The 23,478-nt window shown below is 42.7% G+C and overlaps 1 protein-coding gene across 22 annotated transcripts in view; it reads right to left on the reverse strand.

Annotated features, from left to right (window-relative positions):
- CCDC30 (coiled-coil domain containing 30) overlaps positions 1–23,478 on the reverse strand; it is a 139,145-nt gene that overhangs the window by 11,979 nt on the left and 103,688 nt on the right. For all 22 annotated transcript variants that reach the window (XM_070609983.1, XM_070609985.1, XM_070609972.1 and 19 more), the window contains 3 exons: positions 17,971–18,133; positions 12,155–12,267; positions 3,199–3,340 (listed from right to left, as the gene is read on the reverse strand). In XM_070609983.1, coding sequence (XP_070466084.1) covers positions 3,199–3,340; positions 12,155–12,267; positions 17,971–18,133 — 418 coding nt within the window. The remainder of the gene's footprint in view (positions 1–3,198; positions 3,341–12,154; positions 12,268–17,970; positions 18,134–23,478) is intronic.

A 23,478-nucleotide genomic window follows, 5' to 3' on the forward strand; every position in this document is an offset into this window, starting at 1 on the left:
AGCTCAACAGTGTAGAATTGCCCTTCTCCCTTCACCAATGACCCGCCAATGGTAACAGGCAACTGCCTTCACCTTTCAGTGTTTGTTCCTCACCAGCCAAGGGTGAAAATGAGTGGGAGTGGGAGAAGAATAAGGACCTCCGGCAGACAGGTGAATTACAGGGTTAAGAGGGGCAACTTTCTCTCTCTCTTTTAAATAAGGTACTAATGTACATCATTCAGAAAAAACTGTCCCTATATATGGAATCTAAAAAACCCAAAAGACTCCTAGATACAGAGAACAGAATGGTGGTTGCCAGAGGCAGGGGGTAGTGGGGTGGGCAAAATAGGTGAAGGGGATCAAAAGGCACAAAATTCCAGTTATAAAATAAGTAAGTCATGGGGATGTGATGTACCAGCATCTTGACTCTAGTTAACAATACCATATTGCTTATTTGAAAGTTGCTAAGAGAGTAGGTCTTAAAAGTTCTCATCACAAGAAAAAAAATGTTGTAATTATGTACGGTGATGGATGTTAACTAGACTTATTGTGGTGATCATTTCACAATATACACAAATATTGAATCATCATGCTCTATATCTGAAACTAATATATTATATGTCAATTATATCTCAAAAGAAAGAAAGGAAAAAGACTGCCTACTTATCATTAAAGAATTATAAGGAAGGAGATTATGTTATGTTCTGAAACAAACCATTCCAGATTTTAAAGTTCTTTATCCAGGACCCTTCGATGTCTAATAATAGTCTCCTCTGCCATCATTTGAATATATTTATGGTAAGGATTGAGAGTAGGAGCAGCCGTCCCACAAACATGCTCTATGCAGCCATAACTGGATTAGAAAGGAAATTGGATGGGGCAGGCTACTGACACCCCTTTCTTCGGAAATACTGTATTTTTTTTTTGAACCAAAAATTCAGGACACAGCTCTAATGATAGGGTGAAATATTTAGGGGAATCTGGTCTGGATGGTCACAGCAGTCAGAGGACTCGATCGGCTCACCGTATAAAGAAAAGGTGGAAGGAATGGAACCCAAAAAAGTGGCATTATGGTCTGGAGACTTAGCATTTAGAAAGTAAGCCCAGCTTTTTTACACTTAGGGTTCTGGTTCATCGGCCCTAAAATAGTAAAATCAGGACCTCCAGGTGTGTACCACTGTGGCATTAAAGATCTCACGTCAGTTTTCTCTAGGCTAAGTATTTCCCATTCTGTTCACAATTTCTCTTGTGAATTATGCATCTACCGATTAACATGTTTCTAAGAGATTTTACATTAAAAAGAAGAAAATAACATCTATGAAAATTTATATGTGCCAGATACCACTTTAGGCATTTCATATTTTAATCCTCACAAAAGCCTTGTGAATTAGGGATTGTTTCCCACATTTTACAGATGAGGAAAATGATACACAGGGACTTGTGCAAGGTCACAGAACTATTAAGTGGCAGGGCTAGACTTTGCATCCAAGTCTGTCTAAGGCCAAAGTCCACAGTACCCTTCAACGGTAGTGAGCAAATGGTCCAAAGACTCTTCTTAGCCTCTGCTTCTTTGCGATCTCCAGTATATTTCAGGGAGACCTGTGGTTCTTTGGGTAGATGTGTTAGTTTCCTAAGGCTGCCATAACAGATTGCCACAAACCGGCGGCTTAAGACAACAGGAATTTGTTTTCTCACAGTTGTGGAGGCTAGAAGTCTAAAGTCGAGGTGTCAGCCGGGTTCGTTCCCTCTGGGAGCTCTGAGGGACAGTCTGTTCTATGCCTCGCTCCTAGCTGTGGCTGCCAGCAATCCTTGGTGTTCCTTGGCTTGTAGCTTCATCACTCCAATCTCTACCTCCATCGTTACATAGCCTTCTTCCCCTGTGTACGTCTGTCTGTGTGTCTTCTTCCATCCTATAAGGACACTAGTCATGTTGGATTTAGGGTTCACTCTAATCCAATATGACCTCATCTTAACTAATTATACCTGTAAAGACCTTATTTCCAAATTAGGTCACATTCTGAGGTTCTGGGTAGACATGGATTTTGGGGGGACGCTATTCAACATGGTACAGTCCGGAAGAAAGAAAACATGGACGCTGAAAGTAGGAGGCAGTTTTGCCACGTAAGCCTCGAAGTGGAAGGCAGGCACTACGAGGAAGAATTGGTAATGCAGAAGTAGGCTGACGACATTTCTGGCGGGTCCATGAACCAGGGTTGCTACTTTCTTCTGTATACTTTCCATATTGTTTTCCTAGTTGTGAGTCTAACCTGGATCTGAGTCTTTCAAAGTTTAGAGGATTAGAGACAAGATAGAAGGAGACTGCAAAATCTAACTTATTTTCCTCTCTCACTACAGTTTAGAGTATCAAGAGGGTTTTTTTAAACAAGGAATACAACATTGGTGGCCCATCTGTTCCAATCCTCAAACGTTTCATTGTGTGGAATCCAGGGATTCTTAACCTGGAGTCCCATAATAGCCTGTGGGATAACTGAAATTATGTGAATTATTTTGGTATCCTTGGCACACAGTGGTGGTGCAATAAAAATTTGTTGGGTGTAGAAATGAGTATTTTAGGAGTGAAGACAGAGTTTTCAAAATTCTGAAATGGGCTGGGGACCTCAAGAAGGGAAAACGGTACTGGCCAAGTCAGTGGCTCTCTATTTTGAGTTTATATAGTTTAAGAATCTCAAGACCATTCTGCATTTGATTTGACTCATCTGACCGTTTCCTTCTTAGCCACACACAGTCACAAGGGCAATGAGACAAACATAAAGAAACTATGGATATTTAGAAAAGAGCTTGAAGGCACTCATCAAGGATTGATAGAGGAATGGGGGTCACCTATTTTCACTGCCATTTAAAACTGACAGAAGTTTGAGGCAAAATGAGGGCCGCACAGAGTAGGAATGAGTTACTGAGGGTGGTTTGGAAGTCTCTGCTGAAGGGTGTTTAAGAGAAGATGTTTTCATTTGAAGGCAAAACACTAATCATAAGCTGGCAGTGCAGATATTTTCAGTGTTCAACTTGGTTTACTACCACCATGAGTCTTACGTATTTTTTGGCAGGGCTTAAACAATTACTCACATTGAAAGGAGGTGCGGAGAAATGAAAGTATGGGCTATGAAGAGGCCATAAAATAAATTTTAAAAATGAGTGGGCTTTCTCTAAATGATCGACCACTGGCACCGTCAGTGAGCTCTTTGCCTTTTTGTTTCTCACCATTTTCACTTGTTGCTGCAGTGTTCCAATTTCATTTTCAAGTTGTTTGATTCTCTCATCTCGTAGTCCTACTTCATGCACTAAACGATCCTTGACTCTCCGAAGCTTGGCTTTGTAGTGCTGATGTTTCTCATTATAGTTTCTAGAAAATAAATTTAAATATGGGCACACCTCAACACAGTGAAAATTTATTTTACCTCCTCAATAGGAACCTTTCTTGGGTTTCTTCTTCTTGCTTTGTCAGGGCCTGGCACCAGATGTGGGCGCTTGTCCTGCCTCACATCTGCAGGATTTCCTGCCTACAAGGTGGGGAATTGACCAAGGATAACCTCCTAAATAACACCAGCTTTAGTCATCCTCAACTCAGGAAATTGCTTGACTTATGATCCCTGACATCTATCCTCTGAATCCTGCTCCACTGATTCAGTCACTAATATAAAATTTTCTAGTTCTTGGCTATATACTTGGACAGTGATATAACCCACTTCAGTCTTGTCTATTTTCCAGATAACCTGGTCTGCTCTCAGTCCTTGCCTTGGGTCTGGACTTCCAAATGCCAATTCTACATAGATCTCTGCTCAAGACTCTTACTCTGATTCTGACATAACTCTGACTCACCTCCAATAAGGACATGAAAAGATGTTCAAGATCATTAGCCATTAAGGAAACACAAATCAAAACTACAGTGAACTGTCACTTTGCACCCACTAGGATGACTAAAATCAAAAAGAAAGATAATAACAAGTACTGGCAAGGATGTGGAGAAATTGGAACTCTCATACACTGCTTGTAAGAATGTCAAATGGTGCCGCCTCTTGGAAAAAGCCTGGCAGTTCCTCAGATGGTTAAACATAGAGCCATATGACCCAGCAATTCCACTCCTACGTATATACCCAAGAGAAATGAAACATATGTCCACACAAAAACCTGTACATGAATGTTCACTGTAGTACTATTCACAATAGCCAAAAGGCAGAAACAACCCAAATTTCCCGCAAATGATGAATGGATAAACAAAATATGGAATATCTGCACAATGGAACATTATTCAGCCATAAAAAGGAATGAATGATCCATGCTACAACAGGAATGAACTTTGAAAGCATTATGCTAAGTTAAAGAAGCCAGTCACAAATGACCACACATTATATGATTACATTTATATGAAATGTCCAAAATAGGCAAATGTAGAGAAAAAGAAAGTAGATTAGTGGTTGCCTAGCACTGGGGGTGGGGAGAAAAATTGGGGACAGAAGAGTGATAGCTGAAGGGTTTCTTTTCTTCTCTTTCTTTTTCTTCTTTTTTTTTCTGAGGAAGATTAGCCCTGAGTTAACATTTGTTGCCAATCCTCCTCTTGTTTTGCTTGAGGAAGATTAGCCTGCGCTAACAACAGTGCCAATCTTCTTCCACTTTATATGTGGGTCACTCCCATAGCATGGCTGATGAGTGGTATAGGTCCATGCCCAGCAACTGAACCCACAAACCCGGGCCGCCAAAGCAGAGTGTGCCAAACTTAACCACTACGCCATGGGGGTGGCCCCAAGGGTTTCTTTTTGGGGTAATGAAATGTTCTAAAATTGATTGTGGTAATGGGTGTACAACTAAAAGCCATTGAATTGTATACTTTCAGTGAGTGAATTGTATGGTATGTGAATTATATCTCAAAAAACAGGACAAACAAAAATCTAAGTCACCATTTCAAGCTCCTATAACAGCTAATTTGAGTAAACAAGAAAACAGATTAGAGCCTCCACTCCACCACCAGGCAAACCTCTCGGAAGGCGACTGTGCTTTCCCAATAAGAATATCATTACTCAGAAGTGCTTCTTCAAATTAAAAATTAAGAAGTTTCACTTAGAACTTATTAGGTCTGATGACACAAAATCACTCTAAGCTAGGGTTTCTCAACGTCTGCACTACTTTTGGGCCAGATACTTTTTTGTTGTGGAAGCCTGTGCTGTGTTTTGTTGAATGCTTAGCAGCATCCTTGGCCTCTTCCCACTAGATACCAGTGGCACCTTCTACAGTGTGACAACCCAAAATGTCTCCAGACGTTGCCAAATGCCCCCTTGCCTGGGAGGCAAACTGCCCTCTACTGAGAACCGTTGCTCTGGCTAACGTTCCTAAACTAGGTTTTCTCTAAGCCAACAGCAGTGGTTCTCGAACTGTGTTCTGACCAGCAACATCAGCATCACCTGGGAACTCGTTAGAAAGGCAAAGACGCAGGCCCCATCCCAGAACTACAGGTCAGAACCTCTCGGGGGGGGGGGGGACCTGGGTTTTACCAAGTCCTCTGCGGGGTTCTGCTGCAGGCTAGAGTTTGAGAGAAAGCACCAGGCACATTTGGGAGGGACCTCCTCACCACTTCTGTTTCACGATAGAGACTACTTGTGGCAGGCTGTAAGATGCAGGTATGGCCTTTCTTCTTTCCTAATGGAACCCAGATTTCATTTAGGTGTCCACAGAGATCCCTCCATCTCAAGGAAGGTGGTGGGCCCCAGGTGTGTGTGTTGGGGGGAGGGATGGACATGTGAGACAAGTCACTCCTGCTAGGCACTTCTGGGAGAGGTGAGAACCTGAGAACCCATCTCTGTCTGCCCTGGCCACCCTCCTGCTGAGGTTGTGCTACCTGCAGCTGCAGCCACTGGCTTGTAACCAGGAGGTGAAAAACCTAAAGACGCAAACACCACCCAGCAAGCATGGCAGAGCGGAGGAAGGAAAGACCCTGGTCCTTAACGACACTGCCAAGCAGCTGAATCAGCCTCAACAATCACCGTCCCTAGATTTCTTGTTACATAAGAACAAATTTTTTGTCTAAATATATTAGATTCTCATTCTTTGTGGTCAATTATAGCCTATCTTAAAAACAGAGAAACTACTCTAAAACAAAAAACTATTCTAATTGTCTCTATACCCCCGACCCCTGAATGCCTAGAAGTTTGGATAATGCCTTTTAAACTGAAACAAAAAGCATTTAAGGAAAGAGGAATCTACTCTTTGTCACTGTCGGCACCCGAGGGCACAGTCATGGAGACCCATGATGCTGGGCAGTCTGCCCACGTCAACTGTCTGATCTCACCTGGGGCTCTGACGCTCAAACTGGAGGAAGCCCAACTACGTGAAGGGACTGACATGTGCTCCAGGCTGTTCACGAGACGTCTCATTTGATTTTACAGCAAACTCGTGGAGACGGTCTCCTCACTCTATGAGTCAGGAGATGGAGGCTGTGCAGTAGCGCTAACTCAGCGGGACGGTATTCAAACCCTCCGCCTCCCTTGACTGCCCCCGGGAGACAACCTCTAAGCCCTCGGAATAGCCTGCCTGAGAACGATGCCTTTGTATACCTGTGGCCTTGGGCCTCAACAGATATTTTATGCTAATAACATGACTTATGGTGCTTTTGTTCATGTATGGGCCTGGGCCACACTGTATGGGTTTGACCTTTGGGGAGTTGGGGGACCGGAGACTGGGTAGCTAAGGTCAATCACTGGGGCACTCCATGTCTACGTGACTGACCCCTGGTAAAATCCCTGGATGTCAAGGCTTAGGTGAATTTCCCTGGTTGGGAATACTTTATACATGTTGTCACATATTGTTGCTGGGACAGTTAAATACTGTCTGTCCTACCCCACCGGGAGAGGACAAAGGGAAGCTTGCTTGTGTCTTGCCTCTCGTGGACTCTGCCCTATGTGCCTTTTTCCTTTGCTGATTTTAATCTGTATCCTTTCACCATAATAGACAATAAGCAGGAATATAACAGCTTTTCTGAGTTCTGTGAACCCTTTTAATGAATCACCAAACCCGACACAGAGGGAAGTTACTTCTGCAGAGAAGAATCTGACCCAGAGTCCGCGATCTTCCACTACACCCCAGTGCTAGAACACAGCAAATCCAGGCACAACAGATATTGCTCACTTCTCCTAATGACATATTTTGTTTTATACGAGAACTAGGAACCAGATGGGAGGGGAGGAGCAAAGCAGACTTATCTAGATGCTAATTCTAGTCAAACTGTTATGGAAGAACGACTCCAAGAGACTCTTACGCTCTTGTAAGTTATGTCTTACCTCTAAATGTATTTTCACAAGACTCCTCCATTTTCCAAAATAGTGCCCCTCTCTCTCCTACTTGCTGATTATACATAAAAGAATCATTTTCCAGGTTTTTCCTTTAGAAGATTAATTTATCTGTTAGCCAGAAACTACGCTGTAGGCCAGAGACATGCACACCAGGCTAGATAGAGCTTGTCAGAGTGTGGCAGTGACTGACTAGGGTTGTCCCCAGTCTATGTTCTCTGTCTTCTATCATTATAGACCCCCTGACTTTTAGCTGGGCACTTGGTTGCTCAGTATATCAACTACGTTTTCCGGCTTTCCTTGCAGCTAAATGAGGCCATGAGTAAGTTCTGGGCAAAAGAAGGTCAGTGGAAGCAGTGTGCCTTAAGGGAAAATGCAATACCCTTGCCTTCCCCTCTTTCTTCCTCCTTGTTGGCTGGAATACGGATATGGCAGCAAACCATCTTGAACTATGTGGATCAGGGCAACATGTTAAAGATGCTGGAGCAACAAGATACAAGGAGTCTAGGCTTCTGACACATTGAGCCACCATACCCATCCTGGACTGCTTATGACTGCACAGCGAGGTGAGAGAGAAACCTCTCCCCTTTTTAAGCCACTCTTATTCAGGGTCACTGCTACAGCAACTCAACCTACATCCTAACTAACAGAGTTGGTCTAGAGACCTGGTTCATAAAACTGCCTGAGACCCATTCAGTTCTGCGGCGCTTGCGGCGCCCACTACATAACGTGAGGAACATATGTTTGCAGATTGTGTTCACAGTTACCACTGCTGTGACTTCGATTCTTTACAGGGAGGTATTTCCATCTCATAAATGTTCTTGCTTTCCTTTTACTAGGAATAGCTTGTTGGAAGACGTCACCGGGTCTCAGCATCCTCTGGTCCATGGCTTTAGAAGTGTAACATCTAGCAGTGTACACACCCCCTACCTGCTGTCCCCTGGGTGTCCCAGCTATTCACAGCTACTCTGATGTTTTGATATCATTTCAAACACAGTATTTCTGGATTTTTTTTACACAGCCTGCCCTGGGATATTAAAATCTGAGTCTCTAAGCTCCCCATGCCAGGAAGCTGCCGTCTCTCTTATTCTGCCATTTAGACTATTAAAAAATAAATTTATCCTTTAAAGTAAGATGATAAATTATAGAAAATTTGGGAAACAAATCCAACTCCCTGGGACTGGCCCGGTGGCATAGTGGTTAAGTTCATGTGCTCTGCTTTGGTGGCCCGGGGTTCACCAGTTCAGATCCTGGGTGCGGACCTGCTCACTGCTTATCAAGCCATGCTGTGGCAGGCGTCCCACATATAAAATAGAGGAAGATGGGCACGGATGTTAGCTCAGTGACAATCTTCCTCAGCAAAAAGAGGAGGATTGGCAGCAGATATTAGCTCAGGGCTAATCTTCCTCAAAAAGAAAAAAAAATACAACTCCCAATATGATCAGTATTATACAGTATTGTTACATTTCCTTCCAGTGCTTTATAAGCATCTTTTGTATAAAAATGGTCTACATTAAAATTTTTATCCAATTTTTTTTGGTAAAGAGCTGGAGACTCTATTTATTTATTTATTTTCTTATTCTCCCCAAAGCCCGCAGCACATATTTGTATATTATAGTTGTAGGTTCTTCCGGTTGAGCTATGTGGGACACCACCTCAGCATGGCTTGATGAGTGGTTCTAGGTCCGCGCCCAGGATCCGGACTGGTGAAACCCTGGGCGGCTGAAGCAGAGCGCATGAACTTAACCACTGGGCCCCGTGGCCAGCCCCCTATGTGCTTTTCATTTATGATAGCATTAGCCTTTCCCCATGCTATTATCTAGTCTACATAGCCACCATCTTTTACAGTTTCATGATGCTCCGTCAAGTGAATGCATTATACTTGACCTAACTAGCTCCTACCACTTGATATTCACGCTTCTTCCTGTCGTGTTATGCACGCTTTGAAGAGTATGTTGATGCAGTACAGCTGGTTAGAGCTTACAGCCCTGCCTTCCCATCCCTAGCTGGCTATTTGGCACACCTATCAGTTTGGTCAGAAGTTCTGTTGGCCAACTTGCCCAAAGAACACGCGGACTGTCTAAGTTTATTTTTGGCTTCGTTAACGACTAGCAGTGTGAGGCTGCACAATATTCATGTTCTAAAATTTAGGGACAACTTTTTGCTTAGGTTTAAGCAAAACCAGATGGTCTTTCTATTATTTTTATTTCAAAAAGGCAAGGAATTTGTTCCGCTGGATGGGAAAACATGGAAAAAATAAGCATTGTCTGTAAAGGTCAGGACTGGGATCAAGGAAAAAAACACAAAAATGAACCTAGAGTTTTGACAATTACTTTCATTTTCTTTCCTAAAGTTGTAGTTTTCAACTCTGGATGCACATCAGAATCACATGGGGAAGCTTTTAGACAACTATTGACCCCCAAGTCGATCCCCACAGATTCGGACTTCTTGACCCAGGGTGGGGCCCAGGCATGTGCAGCTAGAGTTAGGATCCACTGTCCTAAGGGCTGTGGGCAGATAACATGAAAAACATTCCGCCTCACTAGCCACCAAAGAAATTCACAATAAAATGACAAGTAATTTATGACTAAGTGAGCATTAAAAATCAGAGACTATGTTGAGCAAAAGAAGTCGGACACAAAAGATTACACGCAGTGTAATTCCATTTAGATGAAATTCTAGGAGAGACAGAAATCAGAGGATGTGGGAGGAGCAGGAAATACAGATTGACTCCAAAAAGGTAGGAGAGAACTACAAGGGATAATGGAAATGTTCTGTATCTTGACTGGGGTAATGGTTGTGTGGGTGTATGTATTTGTCAAAACTCATCAAATTGTGCATTTATTGTATGTAAATTATATCTCAATTAAAACAAAGAATATTGGGGAAATTTCATTAGCGCCCTCCCTCCCAATAGGAGCATCCAATGCTAATGAGGATGGGGGATAGTGCTACTCTTAGATAGTGACGCCAGGAAATTTTGGCAGGATGCTTCTGAATGTTTGTCAATACATTTTGAGATCCAGAGTTCCAGCTTTTTGACCAATAATTGCACTCCTGGGAATTTATTCTATAAAAATAATTTTTTAAATGAAAAAAATATATATCAAAATGTTTTTTTCAGTGTTATTTTGAATGAAAATATCAATCACAGAACCAGTGAGTAATTCTTAACTAAGTTAGGTCTGCGATGTGAGGTTGATTCCAGCAGGCCTGGAATTGACCTGAGCTGTTTTGCTAAAGTTCTTGCTTGCTGCAGACCGCTGGTCAAGGAATGAAATATACTGATTGAAATCATGTTGCTTTGTAACCACAGGTCCGAGGAGTTTCATGGCACTTTGCACCAGCTTGTCAGCACTGTTTGCTGATAACACGGAGACTGATGATTCGTACCTAGTCTCTTTGAGACCCCAAGAAGGCTCTGCTCGTGAGGCTGGTTACACAGCAGAAGTATGCTTCCATGACCAGCAGAATAGAAAAAAATCTCAGCCGAGATTCCATTTTTGGGATCCAGGGTTGTGAGGTGTTCAGTGCATATGGCAGTGGTTGCTGACCTGAGAGAGAAGGTGCATCCAGGGGGACAGAGGGAGGACCTCTGGGGCCCCTGCCTGACCCCTCGGGACAATCTGCTGTGAGCCAGCCATGGACTGCGATGCGTATCCTGACCCTAATTCTGTTGCGAAATTGTACCCTTCTCCTGTGATGAGCTGTACACCTGTAAGCACTGTCATGGGGTTCTGTTAGTTTCCTTTAGCAACTGAAGTGTAACTGCCACTTTCAGCACAAGGGCATGTCAACTGCATGAAATATTATGTTTTATAAAAATAAGCAAATTCAAAGACTGTAGCAACAAAGCACAATGCTTATGAGGTGATAGTAAGAGAAAGAGAAAATAAAATTTTATCTAAGCTATGATAGTAAAATCATAAAACTGTGTTCACTGAACGAGACTAGGAGTGAACATGGGAGGGATTCTGGGTAAGTTTTCTTTCATTCACAAAATTGCATTGTTGTTTCATTACTTGTGAAATGAAAAAAAAAAATCTTAACTGCCTAAAGACTAAATGCCATTTTACCTTTGGACACTGATATTTATCTGATATGTGTATACCCAGGCAGTATGGGTACCCAGGCAGTATGGCTCCAGACTCCAGACTCTGAACCACTATGCTACATTCCAGAGGAGAGGAGAGCAGGAGGATCTGGTGGATGATGAGCAGGGAGCAGAAGAAATAGCAGGAAGTTCAGGAACGCAAATTTTTATTTTTTTTGAGCACCTCCTATATACCAGGGACTATGGATAAAAAGATGAGTAAGACCATGGCCCACACCCTTGAAAAGCCTATAGTCTGGTGAGGAAGATAGGTAGTGAATCACATTATTCAAAACAACGTGGCAAGTTCTGAGATAAGTACAGGGAACCATGTCCAAAGGGTTACAGGGGCACAGAGAATGAGCACCTCACCCAACGCAGGCTGGGGAGGGGTCAAGAGAGGCTTCTTAGAGAAGGTGACTCCTAGTCTAAGATTTATGAGTTGAAATGAAGAGTTGAAATGGCGAGAGGGTGGTGCAGGCTGAGGAGAGCATGTGAGGGGAAAGAAGCCTAAAGCAAGTGAGAAGGGTATATGTGGAGAAAAGCAAGAAGTTAGACACCACCAGAACTCAGTAAATAGTAATTCCCTTCTCCCTGCCTCTCTTGGGAAGAAACTGGGACCCATGTCTCTCTAGGAAAACCCCTATAGACAGAACTTCTGGGAACAAAGGCAAACCGTGTTGGCCTCTTGAAAGGTCGCTTCAGTGGGCATCCCCTGCTGCCCTGGAGCTGGCTCAGTAAGAAGCAGCTACTCTACACGGCGTTCTGCCAAAGGGAACTTGTTTACCTCACATGCACATCAAGCTGCTTCAGAAACTGCCCGTATTCTTCACACAGAGCTTCTTTCTCTTGCTGCAACCCAGACAGCTTCTCCGACAACTCCTGGTTGCTCTTGAGATGCTGAAAAACATTTTTTTTTTTTAATGAGAATACTCTGTGCTGAATTAAGATATGCTGTTGAGGGAATGTAAATTGGCAAAGACTTTCTGCTGAAAAAGGCTAACAGTGACCCCAGCTGCTGAAACCACAGTCACTTCCTGTGATTTCTGCACTCGCAGATTCCCTGGAAGCCAGCAGCACTTCCCCCTGCCTTTGCTCCCCCAGCCTTTCCAGTGGTTTTGCAAGCACCCAATTCCCTATATAAAAAGTCTTCCAGTTTGAAGCACATAAAGTGAAAGTACAGAAAGTGTTTTCCTGACCTAACCCTGACTAATAAAGTATTTGGTTCTAGAAGTAGATCCAGTGAACAGATCCTCAAAGATGGGAATCTGGAATTGGTTATCTGACCTGGTTAGATTTAAAGGCAGTGTGATCTTGTCACTAGTACTATAATCCATGACACAAGCATTGACTAAATTATAACTTATAGTTGCCCGTGATGAAGTGCTTTGGGAGACCACATGATTGCTGCAAACAATGTTATAACAGAATTGAAAACTATAAGGAGTGTGGGGTGGGCTAGCCACATCTGACCGTGTTAATGAGCTTACGAGGAGAAAATGTTCAACTTGGGGATTTATTTAATGGAACAAGGCATAGTCAGAGACCCAGAGAGTTTCTATGAGTGCCCTGAAAGAAACTCTTCCCTCTTGTAGGCAGCAGGTCAACGTATTCAAAAACTAAATCCCAAATTTCATCAAATAGGTTGCACAATTAAAACACAAGTTGATTTCATAGCCTTGCCAGGTCTCTTATGTGAAAAATAACGCTTTGTTTGGGAATGCATGGAATCTGAGAATTGGAACTGAGTACATCTGCCAGGATTCCCAAGACTTTGGGTACTCTGGACCTCCAAACTCTAACGAGCCTCTCCTATCAGCATAAGATATTCCTCTGCTGTCTCAAGAGATTAACGGTTCTTGCCTGAGGACTGTGTATTGCCTTCACTTGGGCAGTTATCCTGTAAGAGGATACTCATTGTTCTCAAGACCCCTACACTACTAATTCTCATCCAATCCTATAACTAGAGTCAGATGCCAGCACATCCTGGGGAGCGAGGGTTGAGTATAGGGACTGCCATATTGAAAGAATGAAAAGACTCTGCCAACTTAAATTGACCGAAACCTGAGGAATATATGTAAAAATGTATTCGTAGGCATTACGCTACGAAGAAAGGAATATAATATTGAATAGGCTGAAGGTATTGATATGGATGCACTTACCAGAGCTTCAGGATTTAATGTGTTAACTTGAACCTTTAAAGTGACTTCAATTATTTGCTTGGTTGGTTGACTGCAATTTAGACTCAACAATAGCCTACATTAAATGACATTAAGATGCCATACTTCCTTGACATGAGAGAGAGGAAGGAATCCAAAGGCTTAAGCAGATAGGAAATTTGGGGTAGATTTATCAGTGGTAACCTGCTCACCCACCTCATCACAGTGACTCACACATCACTCAGAAGACACTCTCTTCACCAAAGCTTTGCCAAATACACTGGAGAAAAGGGCACCAGGTTTTTCAAAATCCTCTATAATGCTATCCTATTAAGCATGATGGTGGGAGGTGCCAACATTAAAATAGATCCCTGATTTTATTGGGGATGATGATACTACAGAGTGTCAGAGGTCAAGTGGCAATCTTTGGTTGTGGTTAATTGATCACCATGATTGTAGGACTAAAATAGATGAGCAATCTATCAAAGTCTTACTTGAATTGTATTTTTTTAAATAAATAAATAAAACCCCCTGGGTCTGGTGAACAGAGGCTCAATTTGAACGACAACAGTGGAGAGTATTGGCCTCTTAATCCCCAGACCTGAGCCAGTTCAGAGACCCAGAGTCCTTTGAATGATGGGAATGCCAGGTTGTCTTCAGGAAAAACCCTGAGACACTGCCATAAGTAAGTGATCTCTCAAGTCTTCTTCAAAGAGATCCGTGGCTTTTCATCAAGGTGACAGGGCATTGGAGAAAGGGAATTATATAGACTTTTGGGGAATTATAGCACAGTGGTTCTGAGTCAACGCTAATATGTTGGAACCCAAAATGCCACTGAGGTTCACAGTTCAGAGGGGGGCTTAAAGGAGTAAGGTGAAACATGGAGCTTAAACTCACAGTGTATCTTAGAGTCTGTCTGCAGTGATTCATTGCCTCAGCATATGTTTTACAGTTGGCCTAGGCGGGTTGTGAATCCCGCCAAGGGTTATTTCCCCAGTTCTTGAATGTATACTCAGAATAGACCATCTGGAATGGCAGATTCTCCCCACTGGCTTTCCGACCTGAGGAGAGAGGGCTACTGATGATAGAAAAGGCCAAGTGCTTGGAGTGCCTCTTCAGATTCTAGAACGAACATATACCACAACTGCTCCTTCAACCTATTTATCAAGTAACCTTCAAGGTTGTAAGTTTTTAGTGGTGCCCAAAGCAAGACAAAGATCTGCAGCTGTGCCAGGCTGCAGTGCAAACTCCTTCGCCACTTGGGCTAAATTTACGACCCAGCAGATCCAAAGATGCTCCAAGTTTTGGTGGTGGATGAGGATGCTATGTGGAGCCTCTGGCAAGCTTTAGTAAGATAATTTAACCTTAGGATTTATGAGAGAAGCAACCCCTCCTCCCATAATAACTATCCACTTTTTGAGGAAGGTCCTTGCTTGTGACTGGGCCCTGGTGGAGCCTGAATACTTGGCCATGAAAAATCAAGTGATCAAGTAACCTGAGCTGCCCTTCCTGAAACTGGGTGTTATATGATTCACCAAGCCATTAAGTTGAGCACATACAGCAGTATTCCACCTTCGAGTGGAAGTGCTGTGTAGGATACTGAGCCTGAGCAGGTCCTAGAGGCACACAGTTGCATGAGCAAGTGGTACTTCCTTCTATTGCATGACCATCTCTCTCAACTGAAACATATGGCCTCATGGGGAGTGACCCTATGAGGGTGAGGGTCACTGGTCCTTATGACAAGTGAACTGAGAAAGAATATATTTAGGCCTGATTTACATATGGTCCTGAACAATATGCTGCAACCACTTGAAACAGGGCTGCCGCAGCATTACAGCCCTACTGCGGGGAGGCCCTTAAGAACAGCAGGAAGGGCAATCTCAGTGGGCAAAGCTTGCGTTCACTTTGCCTGGAAAGAGAGACGGCCAGAGGCATGGACCTAAATTAATTCATAGAAAGTTTCTAATAGTTTGGCCAGACGGTCAGGAATCTGGAAAGAATAACATTGGAGGACTGGTGAGAATGAGTTCTGGGAAACGGGCCTAGGCTAGAAATGCCGTCCAACAGAATTTTTTGCAATGATGGAAATATTCTATATCTGCACCCTCCAAGATGGTAGTCACTAGCCATGTGTAGCTATTGAGCACCTGAAATATGGCCAGTGTGTCTGAGGAACTGAATTTTAAATTTTATTTAATTTTAATTAATTTAAATTTATATAGCCACCTGTGGCTAATTGCCACAATATGGATGGCAGAGGCCTAGAGTGTGAAAATATCTGTGTTTCATGTATTTTTGCTTAGCAGAGGGCATCCACAGGAGAGGTGGCTCTCAATTATCAGGTGGAAAGAAGAGTCCATTCTGTAGATGTCACTTAGCCTCTTTTTCCAGCACCTATTCACTTGTTCAATGGGCTCATGGACAAAGTGTACAGTGGCAGGAATATGTTTTACAAAGGGTCACCAAGGCTAATCCACTCAACCTGACAAAAGCAAAGACCAACACTGAGCAACTGTTATGGCCCCATCCACTGGGGCTTTATTACATGCAGGCTTATCACACTGGGCCCCCTTCCATCACGGACAGAACTACAGTTTGTCCTTAGTGGAGTAGATACTTTTTTTAGATACAGATTTGCTTTCTCTGTACATAATGCTTTTGCCAGGACCACTATCTGTGGACTTACCAAATTCCTTATTTCTTATCATGATATACTACTCAACATTGCTTCTGAACAAGAAAAGCTTTTTACAGTAAGAGAAGTGAAACAAAGGCTTATAAGTATGAGAGTCATTGGTCTCACCATACAGCTCATCATCCAGAAAAAACTAACCAGACAAAACAGTGGAAAGACCTATGGAAGATGTAGTTATGATGCTGGCTAGGTGACAACATCTTTTGGGGTTAGATGATGTCCTGTAAGATGATGTATAAAGATTTTTTTTTTCCCTAGGAAGATTAGCCCTAATATCTGCTACCAATCCTCCTCTTTTTGCTGAGGAAGACTGGCCCTGAGCTAACATCATGCCCATCTTCCTCTACTTTATATGTGGGATGCCTACCACAGCATGGCTTTTACCAAGCACTGCCATGTCCACACCCGGGATCCAAACCAGCGGACCCTGGGATGCCAAAGTGGAACGTGCACACGTAACCGCTGTGCCACTGGGCCGGCCATCAGGATGTATAAACTTTTAACCAGTGATTACTATATGATGCTCTTAGGGGCCAGCTGGTGGCACAGTGGTTAAGTTCGCACGTTCTGCTTCAGCGGCCCAGAGTTCGCCGGTTCAGATCACGGGTGCGGACACGGTGCCACTTGGCAAGCCATGCTGTGGTAGGCGTCCCACATATAAAGCAGAGGAAGATGGGCATGGATGTTAGCCCAGGGCCAGTCTTCCTCAGGGCCAGTATTCCTCAGCAAAAAGAAGAGGATTGGCAGCAGGTGTTAGCTCAGAGCTAATCTTCCTTGGGGAAAAAAAAAAAAAATATATATATATATATATATATATGTATATATATATATATATGATGCTCTTTCTCTCATAGCCAGAATACATGGGAAGGGACCAAGAGATGGAAGTGGCTTCTCACACCAATACTCCACTGGCAAAATGCATGTTATTGTATTATTGGTAGTTAACTTTATAAATAAGTTTTAAAGTTATGGTATATCCCTGTGGATTGAAACCGAAGAAGTGGAAATTAACATTACCCCAAAATGATCACAGATACTGATAGGACCTTTGAGAGGTTAAGAGTGTCTTCATTTACATGAGTGATAATGCATCGTATAGGTAGAAGCATAATATCCTTCTTGTTTATTAGGTTAAATACGGGTAAAAGGTTTTGTACGGATGCTGACTATTCAAAGTAGACTGCACTGCTGCTCAACAGGGTCCTCATTTTTCCAAGCTCTCCCTTTGCTGCAAGGTTGGAAGTTTGGAAGCTACATTTCCCAGACTCCCTTAACAGCGGAGTTCCAGTGTAGTTTCTGCAAATGAGAGGCACTTGCACAAGATTTGGAAAGCACTGGTGGGAGGACAAGCCATTGTTCTTCTCTGACACTAGCAGGTAGAAGAATGAGCAGACAGCAGATGAGACCTTTGTAGGGGCTTCAGGGAGACTTCCTGCAAGTCCCCTACTTAGGTGCTACAGGAGTTGGCTTTCTGAACTCCCGGATGTATTGAAAGCCAGCAACAGTCCTTCCTGACCTTCTACTCAGCCTTCCCGCTCCCTTCCAACAGTGTTGTAAGCATGTTATTCTCCGTGTTAAATCCCTTCTCACCTGAAATACCTAGAGTAGATTCTGCTTTCCTGATTGAACCCTGACCACACCTAATGGGTAAAATGCTAGGCACTCAATAATTATTAGCTATTATCAGCTGTTACTCAGGGCTACGGGAATGGCAAAACAGAGAAGCATATATATTTACTTTCTTACCTCATCAGATTTTCTGTTTTCATTTTCCAATTGTTTAAGTTGGGTCTCTTGTTGCTGAATTCTGATTTGTTGCTGAGAACTGGTCATTTCCAGTTGATTCTCTTTATCCTGTAAGAGTTTCACTTGCTTTTGTAGCTCACTTATACTCTGATCCAGGAGTTTCCTGAGGGCAATCAAAGTAGTTAATTCACACTGTGAACTGCAAAGCTTTGCAAATGAAAATCTTTGACCTAAAACTGTTATACCATCACAGGCGATTTTTTTGGTTCAGTAAGGTGGGGCATGTGTCTGGAAGATAAAGGGACCAACACAAGGAAGCTCCTTTGTGACAGAAGCTTTTCTTAGTTCTCTCTCTCACTCCTCAAAACAACCCTACAGAGAAGAAGAAGTAATTTTCCTTGTTTCAGAAAGGAAGCTGTGGTATAGAGAGGTTTAATTAACGTGCTCAAGGTCACACAGCTAGGACAAGATGGAGGTAGGGTTCTGATCCTGAATCCCATATTCTTTCTACTCTTCTCACTGCTTTACAAGTTGAATCCCTCCATCTTCTTGGTTCAATATAGTGTTGGTTACAAACACTATTGATACTAATGCACTCATGTTGACACTACTGCAGCTGAATCATGAATGAGCCTGTGTTTGATGAGGAAATTCACCCTTTTCCAAAAGAGCCATAAGTACTTAACTCTTTCCAAGGGAGTCTATCAGATTACACTTTGTGGAAAGAATTTTTGAGGATTTCAGACAAGGTTCTTTGGACTTAGGAAAGTCATGTAGAAAAAGAAGAAGATGATGATGATGATGATGATGAAATGGCACTGGTGAGCACAATTCTCACCTACGTGCTAGGTCACGCAAATACTGTATTGGACAAATGAATTTGCTTTCTCTAACTTCAGTTTTCTCAGAAATCAATGGATTATTGGGAAAGATTTATATTTGAGACATGGGGCTCATATCTCTCAACCTCTAGTTCTTCTCATGCTTCTGGATGTAAGTGCAGGCTCTCCACGGATGGTTGTAGCTTACCTTCTACCATTCACATTGACAACAGATTTTCACATATTCAGGAATATGGGGTAGCTGTTCTGCTTCAAAACTGATTCGGCTTGAACTAAAGAAGCCTGACTTATGGCCTATCAAACATACATTTTACTTCTGCTTAACCATTAAAGTAAAGAGTGCATTAAACATAATCTCAAAGTAAAAGAATGCACTCTTTTAAGACAATGCATTCTTCCCCTCCTATGACGCCAGTTCTCGGTAACGCCCTATTGGTAATACTGGTATTCCTGAGGATAAATTCCCTTTCTCTGACATCAGGGGCCTGTTGACCTTGCAACTGAATACCTCTTTGAAACTTTGATGACTACGTATCCTGGAAGTGTTTAATGTACTTTCTTTGTTCTAAAAAGCTGTAAAACTGTACTGAAAACCATGCTACTCTAGAACGCTGTCTTCCTTTGTGGAAACTGCCTTCCTAGATTATAGTCATCACCTTGGCTCAAGTAAAACTCAACTTCTCTCTCTTATCTATAGAATGTTTATTCGTTATTTTGTGGCTACAACATGCTCCCTTTCAGCTGTTTCACCTAATTGATTATACACCTGAGCAATGCCCTGCTATTCCTGTCTACTTCTTCTTTTTTGGTTCCATTCTGAATTTCTGATCAAGAGACGGGACTAAGAGATAAGTTTTGGAGCTGACAGGGAAATTTTAATCTACTAGAACTAAAAACCCTTGAGTTATCTGCAGTAGAACTTAAGAGCTAGAAACTGGTGTTGAAAAGTAGCAAGTCAAACTTTAAAAGCAACGCATGAACATCTTAGAAATTAATTCCTATATTATATAGAGAATTTGAACAATGAAAGGGTAACAAACCAGTTCTGCCAATGTATAAAATTATAAAATTGACAGATTGATGAGACTCCCTCTCTCCCCAGTAGCCTTAACCTCTCTTTCAATTCTTCGTTTACAAAACAACCAGCGTGCTCTTTCTAAATCACAATCTGATCACACCACTCCCTCTGCTGAAACTCCTCAGTGGTTCCCCATTACTCTTAAGAGAAAGTCCAACCTCTTTAGTATGGCTTGTTAGCTAGCTTACCTATCTAGCCTCATTTTCTTGCCACTCCCTCTATCCAAAACATTTTGCTCCAGGAAAAATGAACTCTTTTCACTTTCTGAAACAAATCACCCTCCACACTTATTCCTCCCCTGCAACTCCAGCTTTTTCCCCTATCTTTCTCTTCCAGGTCTTCCTTTGCCTAATAGTCTCTACTTAGCTTTCCCATGCCAACTACTTCGCTTGCAGTTTAAGTAGCTTTCTTTGAGGAAGGCTTTCTTGAGCTCCCTGGAATAGATTAGGTGTTCCTGCCATGTGCTATCACAGCATCCTAAACCTCCCTCAGCATAATGCTTACCATACTTCATTGCAGTGGCAAAGTCTTATGTATGGGGACATTCATTGCAGCGTTACTTATAACAGCAAAAAAAGTCTAAAAAGTATTTTACATAAATCATGATATATCTGTGGGCCAGAGTGCTATACAACTGTTTAAAATAATATTACGAAACTATAAATTAATAACAGAATGATAGATGGACAATCCCCAAATATTTGGAGATTAGATGAACACACTTCTAAATAATACATGGATCAAAGAAGTCTCAAAAGAAATTTTAGAAATATTTTGAATTACATGATTTCACATGAAAATAAAAATACAACTTATAAAAGTTATGGGATGCAGGAAAAGTGCTAGAGAGAAACATAGCTTTAAAAGCAAATATTATAAAAGAAGAAAGATCAAAAATCAATTATCTAAGCTTCCACCTTATGAAACTAGAAAAAGAAGACCAATATGAGCCTAAACAAAGCAGAAAAAAAGAAATAATAAAAATTAGAGCAGAAAGCAATGAAATTGAAAACAGGAAAACAATACAGAAAAACAGTGAAACCAAAGCTGGGTCTTTGAAAAGATCAACAAAATTGATAAACTCTAGCCAGACTAAATGATGAGGATCAAGGTTGCCCCAGGGAGAAACGCTCAAGGCATCCTGGCCTACATAGTGATCTATATCATCCTCTGGGAATCATAGGATTTTCTGACCAGATCAGATCTGATTCTTATCTAAAGTTATAGGACCACCCAATAACAAGACCCCACCTACACTGATACCATTTTAACAACTTTTTACATAATCTTTCCTTTGTCTTGTAAAGAGCTAACTCACATACCTATGCCTTATAAATTTAGCCCTAACCTCAACCCAGGTTTGCAGCTCTTCACTGCCCATGGGTCCTGTCCCCATGCCAGCAGTTCTTTGCTGCCCATGGGTCCTGTCCCCATGCCAACAGCTCTTCGCTGCCCATGGGTCCTGTCCTCATGCTATTCTCTGAATAAAGGAGCACTACTACCAGACCTTGAGAGTCCAAGAAATCTTTCTTTCAGCTCCTTGACTCGCCAAGCCCGCATCAGAGCCTACACCATTTCTTCTGGTGGCCCATACGCGGATCTTGCTTCACTGGCCTGTGAGCTTAAGTTCTGGTGTTCTTTTTCTTTGTGCCTCCCTCTTTTTCAAGGATGGATCTAAATTCACTTCTCCATCAGGAACCTTCTCAGACAGCTGTAGGAATCCACATTTGCTGCCCATGGTAATCTATGGGGCAAATAATGGCATTCAGCCTTAAGAGAATCAGTACCTTAAGCCTGAGGGTGATGAAGAATGAATTAATCCATTCCGTCCTCATGCCATGTCTAGTGCTGGTGGACCACTTAAGTCATTAGCATGGTCACCAATCTCCAAGACTCCCTGGCAGGTTCCTTTTCCTAAGGCTGGATTAGTATCCCTCCCTAGGGTTCCTGACCACAGTCCAAACCGTGGGAAAGTCCCAATCAGGACTCCAGTTCAAGGAAAGTACCAAACTCTAACATTGGGTTGAATATGGCAACCCATTCTTGGGAGAACGGCTCCAGGATGTAATTGAGTAGAATGTCCCAGAGACCGGTGGAAAATTCTTCACTGTTTTTCTCTATTCTTTCATCTCTTGGACGATTCACCAGGCACCTATTACTGCCAGGCACAATAGGGAAGGTATACAAGGGATGCAATGCAGGGGGATGCCCCCATCACCCCTTGCTATAGGAACCCCACAGGTGGAACAACAGGTAGGACACTGCCCTAGGTTCAGGGGGGATTTTCAAGGTAATGGACCCTTTCCTTTCATCTCTTAAAGTTACAGTGGCCATTTTGGGCTCCTTCCGAACTTTGCAAGTGAGAAACAAAGAAATCTTTAAAGAGTCAAAGGCTCCACCCCTGGGAGCCCCCCAACTCTGGTTTCCAGGCCCAATCATGCCAGCAACCCCAAGTTGGGTGCCCTCTCTTGGCAGTTGACTCGTTGAGTATTTTAGTCACCTATTGAGTCAGTTATGAGGATAGGAGACCCGTGATTTATTCTGTGAACTGTCCTGCTGGGGTTGTGTGCTCTTGCACTGAACTGTCTGTGACCCTTATCTTGATAACCATAGGGAAGAGGCCATGAGGGTGAGGCCTGATCTCTTCTTTTCCTTTCTTTGTCTGTTTCATTCCGTCACCAGCTCTGTTGTCACCAAGTCAAGTTTAAGTTCAGGCTGGACCTGAGCTGAACCTGGACGTTCCGTAAAATAGAAAACTTAACACTTTTGCCAGGGACTTAACTCTCAACCCTGGCACTGGGAGCGCCAGTCCCCGCCCAGCTCCAGGCCTTTGCCTCCTGTTTCCCTGTCTCGACTTGTGCTGGCTCAGGGACTAAGTGCCCAGGCTGAGTGGGACTTGACTAAATCTTATAATAATACTGACACCCACAGTTGGGCTCTGCACCCTTTCTCCAGCTGCAGTCAGTTAGACACCGGCTTTACTGCCATGGGGAACGCCCCAAGCATCCCCAGAGACTCACCCCTTAGGTGCATTTTAATTAACTGGAAACACTTCCAATTGGAGGGTTATGCCCCAGAAACTGCATCTTAGAGAAAACTTGAGGGGTTTCTCTGTGCCTTTGTGATGTAGTTGGACAGGTAGATCAACCTAGAATGTCATTTGAGTTACAACCCAGTATCTGAAAAGTCAAGAGCAACTGTCCTTGGAACATCCTTGTAAGGCTGGAAAAGCAGCTCTAGAGGCAGTTCAGGTTCCACCCATTTCCCTTATCTCAAAGAGCTTGCAGGGGCTAGCCACGTGTCTGAGTGGTTAAGTTCACACACTCTGCTTCAGTGGCCCAGGGTTTCACCAATTTGAATCCTGGGTGTGGACATGGCACTGCTCATCAAGCCATGCTGAGGCAGTGTCCCACATGCCACAACTAGAAGGACCCACAACTAAAAAAAAAATACACAACTATGTACCCAGGGGTTTTAGGGAGAAAAAGGAAAAATAAAATCTTAAAAAAAAAAAAAAAGAGCTTACAAATCCTCTGGGGACTATTTAGCCCATCACTAATTCCTAAGACTGAGGAGAAAAAAAGGGGA

Source organism: Equus przewalskii, chromosome 2 (assembly GCF_037783145.1).
Source record: "Equus przewalskii isolate Varuska chromosome 2, EquPr2, whole genome shotgun sequence".
NCBI classification, from domain to species: Eukaryota; Metazoa; Chordata; class Mammalia; order Perissodactyla; family Equidae; genus Equus; species Equus przewalskii.